This window comes from Rattus norvegicus, chromosome 7 (genome assembly GCF_036323735.1).
Source record: "Rattus norvegicus strain BN/NHsdMcwi chromosome 7, GRCr8, whole genome shotgun sequence".
NCBI classification, from domain to species: domain Eukaryota; kingdom Metazoa; phylum Chordata; class Mammalia; order Rodentia; family Muridae; genus Rattus; species Rattus norvegicus.
This window is the reverse complement of record NC_086025.1, coordinates 21,004,827-21,016,970: the sequence shown is the minus strand read 5'-3', so window position 1 is coordinate 21,016,970 and position 12,144 is coordinate 21,004,827. Positions and strand designations below refer to the sequence as shown.

General features: G+C 45.1%; 1 protein-coding gene across 1 annotated transcript in view; it reads left to right on the top strand.

Moving 5' to 3' along the window:
* The window catches only part of Polr3b (RNA polymerase III subunit B), a 103,268-nt gene that overhangs the window by 13,163 nt on the left and 77,961 nt on the right, over positions 1–12,144 (top strand). Inside the window, exons 8-10 of the mRNA NM_001191878.1 lie at positions 2,932–3,049; positions 4,391–4,499; positions 11,196–11,318. Coding sequence (NP_001178807.1) covers positions 2,932–3,049; positions 4,391–4,499; positions 11,196–11,318 — 350 coding nt within the window. The remainder of the gene's footprint in view (positions 1–2,931; positions 3,050–4,390; positions 4,500–11,195; positions 11,319–12,144) is intronic.

Here is a 12,144-nt window from a genome sequence, read left to right as displayed (position 1 = left end):
ATAAAACTTGTGAAGATTTCACAGCAGCTTTATTCTGGATTTCTAAACATTTGTTGATTCTTCTGTTGTCGGCTTAAAGGTGCTAGCAGCTGTCTTCCGCCTTACGGGCATGGCCTGTTCTTCCCTTTCACCTCTGTGCAGTAGTTTCTTTTGAGATACTTGATATTTGAGATGCTCCCAGAGTTGCTGTCTAAACTGTTCTGACCCCAGTAGCTCACAACAGTCTATGTTAAATGTAGAAAAGGGAGAGAAATGAAATTTATATTTTTGTGCTTATTTCTACAGTATTTTGGTAAAACTTCAAACAGCGCAACATGGTTTTTCCTGATGCCTTTACCATGATTTAAACTGGCTTACAGTTCCTCTGCTTGCACTGCTCGCTGCGTCAAGGCAGATTTTGGTGGTGGTGGTGGTGTCTGTTTTTCAGGAGACAGGTTCTCGTGTGGCACTTGCTGGCCTCAGACTTACTACACAGTTGAGGCTGGCCTTGATCACCTGATCCTCTTGCCTCTACCTCCCAAACGCCCCACTTACAGGCCTGTGCTACCTCACCTGGTTGCATTTAGGAAGAGTTTAGTGAGAACCTGACTTTGTAGACTCTAACCAAGTTTTTCATAAATTAAATGTATTGCCTTGGTTTTACTTGTATTTACAAATAGAACAAAATTTCACTCTATCCTATTCTCAAATTGTGTTGGAAAAATGTAATAATGGCATGTGATTTTTATTTAGTATAAAACATTATTTTGGGAACTCAGTTGTCTGCTATTGTTCCAGATTTGTTAGAAGTTAAAGCAAGTATCAGTTTCCATTGATGACCCCAGTTATTCCTGTGCTTAAGAGATGGACAGACTCTTCTGTTCAGTGCATTCCTTTCCGGTCACCATGATACACCCTGATAGAAAGCCACTTGGAGCAGAAAGGGTTTATTTGGCTCACACTTGCAGGTCTCTTATTGAGGGCAGCCAGGGCAGCAGCTGAAGCAGGAGCTGAGGCAGGAGCATGAGTGAACAGTGCTTTGTGGCTGGCTCCCAGGCTGTGTTCCTCACTTTCTCCATAGCCCAGGCCCACCTGCCTAAGGAAGGTGCCGCCCATGTGGGCTGGGCCTTCCCACATCAGTCAGCAGCCATGGGAAGGCTGCAGGCAAGTCTGAAGGCTGTTCCTCAGCCGAGGTTCCTTGTCCCAGTCTGTTGACACCGGTGTTAACTAGTACATTTGATCTTGTCAGTTTGACATGCAGACATATCCCTGTTAAACCGTAGTTTGTCTTTTCTGGCTTGTCCCATATCTCATGTTAATATCATAATGTACAGTGCAACCATAAAAGTCCCCCAGTCTTCAAAACCACAGTGCTTTAAAAGTGCAAGATCTCTTTAAAAATACCAGCTCTTAATGGGTGGGCTTCAGTAAAGTCCCAAACAAGTTATGACTTCCTTCTTCCAAGGAGGAATAGGGCACAGTTGTAATCGGATCAAAGCAAAATCAAAATCCAGTAATGTAAAAAGTTCAGTGTCTGACATCTGATATGTACTCGTGACCTTCTGGCTCCAGAAGGTTTGGACAACTCCATTTCTCTCGTCCTGCTATCCGCAGCTCACATAGCTTGTCACCTAGGCACAGAGCAGCTTCACTGCACACCTGCCCCCACCCTTGGCAGATGTCCTACAATACTGGTGTCCTCAGTATCTTGGAGTCTGCACTTGAGCTGAGGCTTCACCTTCCCCTGGTCTCTCTTAGGGGACTGGAACACTGCCACGTAACTGCCAAATCTCGGTCCTGTTGCCAAATCAGTACCATGTAGAAGACTTAAAACTAATAAATTCTGGAGCACAGCTTCTGTGGGCTTACCCTGAGGAAATACTTCTCAGATTTTTCATCAGTGATGCTGGTCTCTTATTAATCACAACTATTTCTCAGTCCTGCTAACCAACCACCATTGTCCCAGTAAAATATAGAAGGTTTCACTTCCACAGATTCTTTCTGGAAAATACAACACAAACAGCCCAAATGGAGTTTTTGCTTCCCTCTGTACTTTACAAGGCAGGGCCCCATTGTCTGCATTTCCAGTGTTCTTACCTTCCAGGCTTCCACGGAACCACCCATTAATCTTTGAGCACTCAATCTGGAACCCAGAGGTCCAAATACTGCCGTGTCTTCTTAAACCAACGTGGTCGGGTCCACCACAGAGACACCCCACTTCTGGTTCTGGTTTCTGTCCTAGTTTGCTTTTCTATTGCTGGGATAAACACTATGACCAAAAGCATCCTGAAGAGAAAGAATTCAGTTAGCTTACTCTTCCAAGTCACAGTCCCTCATTGAGGGGAATCTGTAGGAACTGAAGCAGAACCACGAGGGAACACTGCTGTCTGGCTGGCTCCCAGGCTTGTGTTCTCTCTCCTATGGCTCAGGCCCATTGCCCTAGGGAGGGAGCAGTGGGCTAAGCCCTCTCTACATCAATTAGCCATCAAGGTAAAGCCCCAGAGGATAGGCGTGCCCAGCAGGCCACATGATATGATGGAAACAATTCATCAGCTGAGGTTCCCCCTCTCCAGTGTGTCAGCTTGACAGCACAACTAACCAGGTTCCCCCTTTCCAGTGTGTCAGCTTGACAGCACAACTAACCAGGCAATAGACCAGCCATTAACTCTGTCTTAAAGAGGTCTTAGCTTCGGTTCTTTTTGTAAAACTGTGTCTGACACTGTCATCAGTTCATAGAACAATGTCAGCAGCCCAGTCAAATCATTAGATTGTTGGTGCCTGAAGTAATGACCATAGACACTTACCCGCAGTCTGAGCTTTTGGGAGGTGGGGACAGGGCCAGTTCAGGGCCACTCTATACTGGTATTCTGGAGACCACCTTGAGCTCCTTGCCCTCACTGCTTACATTGGGTATGGAAGAGGTGGTGAGCCTTTCTTGTTTCCCTCGGACAGGTGGCTACTTCATCGTTAAAGGAGTGGAGAAAGTCATTCTTATCCAGGAGCAGCTGTCCAAGAACAGGATCATTGTGGAGGCAGACAGGAAGGGGGCTGTTGGGGCTTCAGTTACCAGGTATGGGAAACATGGTGTTTCCAAGTATTCATCATGTTAGCAACAGTAGGTGGCTGCCTTCACATGTGGAAGGGGCGGTATTTCCATAGCACACGGTGTATGTGCAGTGCACCTGTTGTGTGCAGCTGTGAACACAGTATTGGTTTTAAGAGTTCAGTAGTGGAAATATGAGACAGGGTTTGGAAGGGCACTCGTTAATTTAGGTTGTGTTCTTTATTAATCTATAGCATTAAAGAAACGTTTAAGTTTAAAGAAAGAGGCAAACGAAGCCCTTCTCAGAGTCCTTTCCAGGATTTGTAAGCAAGGACTGTTTCATGTATGATATTGTATGAACTGTACCATGGACTTAGCATGCTATTGTTAGCTGTCCACACTGGATTTTTTCACAGTGCACCCATGATCTAAGAGTAACTTCTGTTCTCATGTGATTTGAAACCTGAGGGCTGTGAGGACAGGAAAATTGCAGCGTAGGTGAGACATTGCATGCAGTAATTGATCTTGTGGTGGCCTGAATGAACCTGTTGACACAGAGTTCTGCAGACTTCTTTCTAGTGGAAAAGCAGCTAACAATAATGGCCCTTATCAAAGGCTTAGTAGGAATCAGTCAGTTTCTTTGGTACATTATGGTTTTATCTATTTGTTCTGATTTTTTGGGACAGGGTTTCACTGTGTATCAGCCTTGGCTGTCCTGGAACTTGCTTTTAGACCAGGCTGGAATTGAGCTTTTGAAGTGCTTTCTAGTCTGTTAAGAATCTCAGAACAGAGTCACCTATAGAAGGAGCTAAAATACGATAACTTTACATTTCATTCTGGGCCGATACTATGGGTAACTTTTTTGGATTACTGATTTTAAAGCTTTCTTCTTAGAAATTGACCCGGTCCATTTTGAGATTTTTCTTTTCAAAAAGAAAAATAGGCCATGAATGTAAGTAATTCAGGTGTAATAAATGTGAGATATGTTATAAGCCGGGCAGAGGCACATGACTGTAATCCTAACACGAGCACTTAGGAGGCAGGAGGAGGAGGCATTCAAGACCATCCTTATGTAGCAAGTTCAAAGCCAGCCAGCAAGCCAGGCACACAGGGAAAAGGAAGGGAAATTAGGTCAGAGGGTGAAAGTTACTCATCCATCCACAGAATTCCCACCATAATCTTGAAGGTGAAGAAGCAGTTGTGTTTCTGTGTGTTCACGGAAGTGGCAGGAAGGAAGGTGTGTATCTGTAAAGCTGATTAACTAGAGACAGTTGTATCTGCTGAGCACCTGTACCTGACTGAGTAAAGAACATTGTTATTGAAGTTACTGGGGAGGGATGCAGTTTGACTGCGTCTGTTTACTTACAGCTCCACCCACGAGAAAAAAAGTAGAACCAACATGGCGGTGAAACAAGGGCGCTTTTATCTGAGGCATAACACCCTGTCTGAAGATATACCCATTGTCATCATATTCAAGGTAAAGCTGCAGCTGTCTGCCTGGACACTAGACAGGCTCTCTCTGGTTTGTTTTATATGGAAAATATAATATGTAATTAAAATGGTATTGCATTTTGTTTACCTTTTTGTGCATGCATATAAGTGTTGACATGTATGCGTGACTGTACATGCCACAGTGTATGTGTGGACAGTCTGCAGAAGACAGTTCTCTCCTTCCGCCATGTGGATTCCAGATGAACTCCACTCAGCAGGCCTCACGGTAGCACCTTTACCCACTGAGCCATCTCAACAGACCGAGTGTGTTTTCATAGAGAATTAGCATTTTGGCAGGTAATGATGGATAACCCTTTCTCCACCCTCTTCCTAACCACAGTGCTACCAAATACTGCCCTGTTGTGGTCTCCCGTGAGCCTTTGGGAACTGGTTTTTATGTGATCTGTTTGGTTGATCTGTGCAACGCACATTATTTTACACTTAGCTTTTAGTTTTGGTTTTGTAACTTACAGCTTGGACATGCATGATAGTCGTACATGCAGGCTTGACCCTGACAAAAGCAACTTAAGGGAGAAAGGGTTTATCTTGGTTCACAGTTCATTGTGGCAGGGAAATTAAATGGCAGAAGCCTGAAGCAGATGGTCACATTGCATCCGTGGTCAGGGAACAGAGGAGAGATATGTGTGGTCAGCTCACTTTCTCCTTTTCATGAAGTCCAGGATCACAGCCCAGTGAATGGTGCCGCCTAGAGTGGCTGTGTCTTCCCACCTCATAATCTAATCAAGACAGTCCCCCAGTGTGTGTCCAGAAGCCTGTCTCTGAGGTGCGTCTAAGTCTCATCAGGTTGACTATTGGGATACGTCATCCCACAGACCTGTTACATTTTGACAGACTGTCGTGCTTATTTAACCGGGTCCCAGCTCATGGACACAATAGCCGTTGATATTATAAAACATGCTGTGATATGTCACAGGGGCAAGGACATCTGTGGGCTTGATCAGGGAAATTGTAGATCTGTTCATTCCTATGGACTTCTAGATTCTGTTGTCTCTAAGTAAACTGGTGTCTTTACTATCCACCTGGATACTTAAAAGTGTGTTTGAGGTGCTAGCTTAGACCCTGAAAAGCAATTTCCTGTGAAATGCTTAATTGATCCTCTTCTCCAAGAGCTCCTAGGTTAATGTAGGTATGGATGCTGTGAGGTGTGGATGTGTGTAATGTGGATCTTGATGACTGAAGAGCCCAGATGGGCTCCGAGGCTCCGTGCAGTGTGCCAGACGACCCTAGAGCCCAGCTCTGCTCCGGAGCCACCCTTCAGTTCACGTTAGGACTCAGCGTTCCCGTGCCATGGTTGCTCTAGAGTAGAGATGCCTTTCATCAGAGGCAGACATCCCCTGCAGACGCAGGACCCAAGCTGCTTAAAATGGAAAATCATTTGGAGTAACAAGAGACTGAGCCTCTACTCCTAAAGAAGATGTTCCTGGGCAGCATGGGAGTCAGGGAATCTATTTTCTTCAAGTCTGGCTTGTGCTTGTGGGCCATGGCCCCGGTCATTCACAGGTATTGACTGGGTGCTGACTAGTCCAGTTCTAGATAACCATAGTTAGGATGCAGTCATACGAAGGAGCTGATTCTGTGGAGTGTTCTTTATGTCTACTTCCTAGCTTCTGTATACTAGCTTTCCTAGTATAAAGGATAGGGTCATTCACCCTCTTTACCAGATGACAGTGGTAATCCCAGGACGGCTTCATCTGTGGTCCAGAGTGTCTCACACATGTCTGCTGCCTTATTTCCTTTCTTTGAAGTTTGGGTGTTCAAGCACAGAAGGAAGAGTGTGTGTGTGTGTGTGTGTGTGTGTGTGTGTGTGTGTGTGTGTGTGTGTGTCTGTGTGTGTGTATGTATGTATGTATGTATGTATGTGAGTGAGAGGGCTTTTCTCAGAGGAATCCCACAGCTCCCAACAGTGTCTCCTGTACATACGCAGTGATGGAGAAATGTTATTCGCCAGCGCGGAATCACATCTTCAGCAGAGGGCAGCATGTCTCCATGTATCCAGGGGACCTCCCCCCAGAGTTTTGAATGTGAATAGCATTTCTGTCTTTAGACTAGGAGGGCTAATTAATCAGAAAGCATACGGTCTTTTTATCATGTGTAATGAAACACGTGCATAGATTAAAAATCTGAAAAGCTTTTAACATTTCTTTTTTTTAGATGACCACAGTTTAATAAAACACTTTCTCTTGTTACAAATTTGTTTGATATTTATGTTGAAAGCATAAACAGATGTAGCTGACTTAAATTCTATCTAGAAAAAGAAAGGCCACGAATTAACAATCTGTAGTTTTCATGTTGTTAGCTAGTTAAAAAAAGAAGGAAGGCTCTGAGAGCTTCCATACTCCACAGGTCTTTTTCCCCTGACTCGTGATACCCATAGCAGCTTATTCGTGTTTTACTTAACAGTAGACTACGGCACTGTCTGCGTCCTCATCATTAGTGACTTTTATGTGTGTGATTTATTTTTCGGTTCTCTAGAGTAGGATCTTAGGTGTCGTTTTTTTCTTTTCTTTTTTTTTCTGTTCAACTCCAATATTTTCATTCTTAAACACATGCTGAGAGTTTGAAACGTGGTAAGTATTGTGTGCGCTTTCCAGAAATGTGTTAAGATAAGCATTTAACCCCCTACCCCCTTTTTTTAATCACATATGGTTGTCACTCTGGTCCTCCCCTTCAGAAGTGTTTAGTGCACTGCTGAGAACTTGTGTGCTTATCCCCTCCTACATTTCTCCCTGGGCGGCAGTACCAGGTCCTGGAGATCTTAGAGGCACACAGAGTTAGCCTCAGTTTCCGTTTCTCCACTTAGTAGCTGTGTGACCTTGGGCAGAGTTCTCAGCCTCTCTGAGTCCTGAATAACTCATCCATGGAGAGAAAAATTCCCCTCTGAAACAAAGGAAATCACATGTTCCCAGGACGGAAGGCCTTTCTCTTTGCTCAGCCTTCCTTACCCACTTTTGTCAGAAGCTGAGGAAAATAAAGTGGGACGCTAGAAGAGGCACATCATTTCTCTTTGTGTGTGGCGAGGCCCTAACCCAGCCGTTGACAGTCATTAGGACACGGTGGTTGTTGATTCTAACCCAACAATCAGGCTAAAAGCAGCAAAACGGCAGGGTTTCCAGATGCCACGCCGATTCTGAGTATGACCGGTTGGGCTTCTGAGGCCCGGAGCAGCCTTATTTATGGGCCTGTATCGCCACAGAGGTTCTCCTGCCCATGAATCTTCCCCTCTTCCCATTTTGTGTCACAAGCTTTCAGCACTTGCACTGGGGTGGCATCTGTAGCCCAAAAGGATCTTGGGAGCTGGGCTTTGTTTCCTAGACACCAACTTCTGTGGGCAATTTTTATCTTTAAAGAGAAACAACTGCAGGTTTAAAGAAGTCGTCACTCTTCCCGAATCTACCAGGACTGCTATGGTGATAGGTAATTTCAGCCACTTCAGAAAACCAGAGCTCCCTGAGCCTTGGCTGTATTTAGATGTCGCCTTCATCAGAACCCTTACACAGTGTATTTCAGCATCTCTCCATAGGTGCAAGTCATTCTGTCATGCTTACCAGGATTTTCTGTGTCCTACTTTTACAAGTTACACTTTGCCGAAGTTTGAGGACAGTTTTGTGCCACTTCGAAGAGAGAGCCTCTCTTGGGCTTTGTTCAGGATGACTGGTCACGTGACCATCGGTGACTTTCAGACAAACATTATCTCCACCATTTTTACCTAAGGTGTTATTGTATGGTGTTTTCTCTTGACTTACTAGTCGGAGTGATGGGGCTTCAGGAGTACAAAGAGTTCCACATAATGCTACTTCTCAGGTGCCTAAATTAAGTCTGTAAAGCAAAATGGGTGGGCATTTTGTTTGTTTCCATGGCATTGTGGTCATCTGCTTGTAGCCGTGACTGCAGAAGCTTCTCTGATGATGCTTGACTGAGCTCTGGCCCTGCACCTCAGTGACTTGAGAGGAGGAGTGTAGGCTGTGCTGGAAAGCTTTGGCCACTTTCTGCTCATGGTGCCTTTCACCGTTCATGGCTTGGCGTAGTTTCTTTCTTTTATAGGTTAGGCGTGCATGGAGGGCCCAAGCATTCTGTGTAGATTTATTTTAAACCATTCAAAAGTGGCAAACAATTTTAAAACGACAACTTAAATTTCACACCAGGACACCTTAAGTGGCTAACCAAACGACAGTCGAGGAAGGATATGTTTTTATTAAATTTGTTACTATTAGCACCAAAGTAGGCGATCAAGTTTGTAGTCTCTTTGTACTTAGAGATTGCAGAGGTAAAAATTACTGAGATAAGCCCAGGGGGCTCCAAATTAATGGTTCAGATGTTAGCATGCCTACTTTTTGTTCCTCTGTTTAAAAAGTTAAAATTGCTCACCTTTTGAGCTGCTATCTTTTGACTCATAAAGGCTACCTTAATTTGCATGTTTTTAAAATAACGACATTTATCTTTAGCAGTTACTTGAATAAATGCCTTTTATCAAGTTAGAGATAGAAGGACTACAAAAATTAATAGAAATGTGATCTGAGTCTCGAGAATTTACGTGTAAAGGAAAAGTGCGAAGCCACTGTGGGAGAGCATGCCTATAATCCTAGCACTTGGGAAGCTGAGGCAGGAGCGCTAAGTCCAAGGCTAGTTTGTCTCAAATAACCATATGTTCAAATAGTAGATTCAATTGCTATAGTTTTTACATTTACTTTCTGAGCCGTGGATGAATTATCACCCTGTTGTGTGGCTCTTCCTGAGGAGACATGGACAAACACGTTTTCACGCATCTGGGAAACGGTTCCATCTCAGTTAAGCTTGGTGAACCGGTGAGTTTCTTGGCTCCTTACATGAGCATGTGTGACTCAGGGCATCTGCATAACCAAAAGAGCTGTGCCAGCATGGGTGACAGGGAGCCACGTTCTCGGAGCTCCCTGTTGAGCTTGCAGGCGTTTTCAGTGTAGGTTCTGCTCTCCCTAACAGTTTGTTCAGAGTTTATGTAACTCTGGAGAAAGACCTCCTGAGGTTTTAAATTTTGTTTTGCTTTGTTTTTGAGACAAAGTCTCACTGTCAAACCCTGACTAGTCTAGAACTCACTGTGTAGATCAGGCCAGCCTGGAACTCAAGACATCCACCAGGCTTTGAACTCATAGAGATCCTCCTGCCTCTGCCACTTGAGCACTGGGATTGAAGGCCCGTGCCACCACACACCTGGCTGTGTCCTAACATTTTCTGAGTCTTGTAAGGTTCATCGGCCTCCTGAGTCCCCTGTTTCTTCAATTTCCTGAGTTTTGTCAGCTTCCCTCTTTGCTGTAGGAGGGGATTTGTCAAGTCAGAAATAGAACTCAAAAACGTGGTTTGTTTGTTTTTACCTCTGAACCTTCTCACAGTCTTCATGTCAACTCTCATGATTTAGCAGCAGGAACAAGCAGGAAACTAGGGTCTGTAAAAACAGGTCTCCAAGGCTGAGCTACGTCTTCCCACAGAGGGGAGTTATCAAATAAACTGTGCTTGGCGCTGGGGACTTGGGGACATTTTCAAAGTCCCCTCAGTTGAAAGTACAAAAGGGACATATCAGCTTAGTTAGCATCACCCCAGGTCTTCAGAACTTTGAAGGTCAAATGTGTGACCATAGAACTTTGAGCTGGAAGGCGCCATTGCTGCTGCCTCTGCCTCGGCGGCAGCAGGAAATACAGGAGGGTAGTAGAGTTGGCACAGTCTCGGAGAACGCTAAGGAGGCATGGCTTCCAGATAGATGCCCTCTCAGTGGTGTATAGGACAGTGCCCTTGGAGGTCTGCGTTGAACTGGGGACTCGGTCTCCTTCTCTTTGGTGTGGAAGAGAACTGAGAAGAGAAGCAGCAAGCTTGATGAAGACAGTTATCCTCTTGTTCATCTTCTCTCAAAGCTGAAGGAAGACAGTTTGATGCAAGCATGACTTTCCCCTGACTTCTAAGAAACAGGTCACTACACCTCCAGAGTGGTTAGTGGGCTTATGCTGTGTCTCCTCGCGCCAGCATTCCCGGCAAGTGTCTGAAGAAGTGAGTGGGCACAGGACCACATGGGACCTACAGAGGCATGGAGTCACTGCCACCTCGGAACTCTTAAGAGAGTTCCTTAGGCTGGCTAAGTAGGTTCTAAGTTTTAAATGTCTCATAAAGTTTGTAGAGTCTATGGTATCTATAGAATTTGGAACCAAAACATCCTTTAGGAAAATTCTTTTCATGTGAATATGAATGATTTGGTAATTTTCAGAAAAAGATAATCTTGTGGCAAAGCCAGTTGGGGTCACACTTAAGTTCAGCAGTGCTCTTTTCTGACTCCCTGCCCTTTTGGGGGAGGGGGATGTCTTGCTTTTATTTGCTCTTGTCACTGTGACCAGGCCTCTCCACTAGACTTCCCAGCCTCATTTCTATATGGTGAAACTCTTAGAATATTTCAGAAAATTGAGAGGGCTGTACACATGCAGAAAAGTGCTTGAGGATGTTTGATTTCCTCTTCTGAATGACGATTTCTGTTTCAGGTTCTTGTACGGCCTGGGCCGTGGCTGCCAATGCCAGATGGCACCGTTTCTGAGGGAAGAGCTGGCTTTTGCTTAGAAGTAATACCACAGCCAATGGCAGATTAGCATAAGCAAATGTCAGCGAGGAGACACAAAGCCCACTCTGCCTTCTTCTCTTCCCGTCCTAGGCCATGGGTGTTGAGAGTGACCAGGAAATTGTGCAGATGATTGGAACGGAGGAGCACGTGATGGCTGCGTTTGGGCCCAGCCTGGAGGAGTGCCAGAAAGCTCAGATCTTCACCCAGATGCAGGTGTGTCCTTTCATCTCTGCGAGCCACCGCTGCAGTGGCTTTGGAAGTGTGAATGGGAAGGCTGCTGAGGAGAGGAGCAGCACAGAAGTCCTTTGGAGGAATGAGTGTGTAATCCGGAGGAATGAGTGTGTAAACCGGAGGAATGAGTGTGCCTGCACACCGTGCATCCTCAGCCTGTGCTGTCTTGGGTTTTCAGAAGGGGTCTCCGTGGGCACGGGGCTTCTTGTGTGCTTTGGTACCAAACACCATTTCTTCTATTCATTCAGGGGAAAAGTACACTTTTAAGACTCTGGCAGTGCTAATCTGAGATTTGCCTGTTCTGTTTTCTCTTTACTATCTCTGTGGTGGTGGTGTTGGGGTGCGTTGCCATGATTAAACACAGTGTCCAGAAGCAACGAAAGGAAGGTTTCAGTTTAACTGGAGTTCCAGAGAGGTAGAGTCTGTGATGGCGGTGAAGACATGGAGCAGGAAGATGACGTTTGTGTGCACACAAAGGACGTGGCAATAGAGCAGGAATGTTACATCCTCCCTTCTCTCCCCGTGACATACTTCCTCTAATATAGCTGAGCCTCTCGAAGGTTCCGTAATCACCAACTGGGGACCAAGTGTTCAGACACATGAGGGGAGACTTTTCTCTTGTAATACTCCAGGGACCAAACCCAGGGCTTTGTACCTGCTAAGCAGGCACTGTGCAGTGAGCTCTGAATATCCATTTTACTCCCCACTTGCAATTGTATCTGTAGGTCTTCATCCTGTTTCCCGATTTCTGTAAGATCAAGAGTAGTTTCTTTTATTACCTCAGGGTCTTCACTAACCTCAGATACGT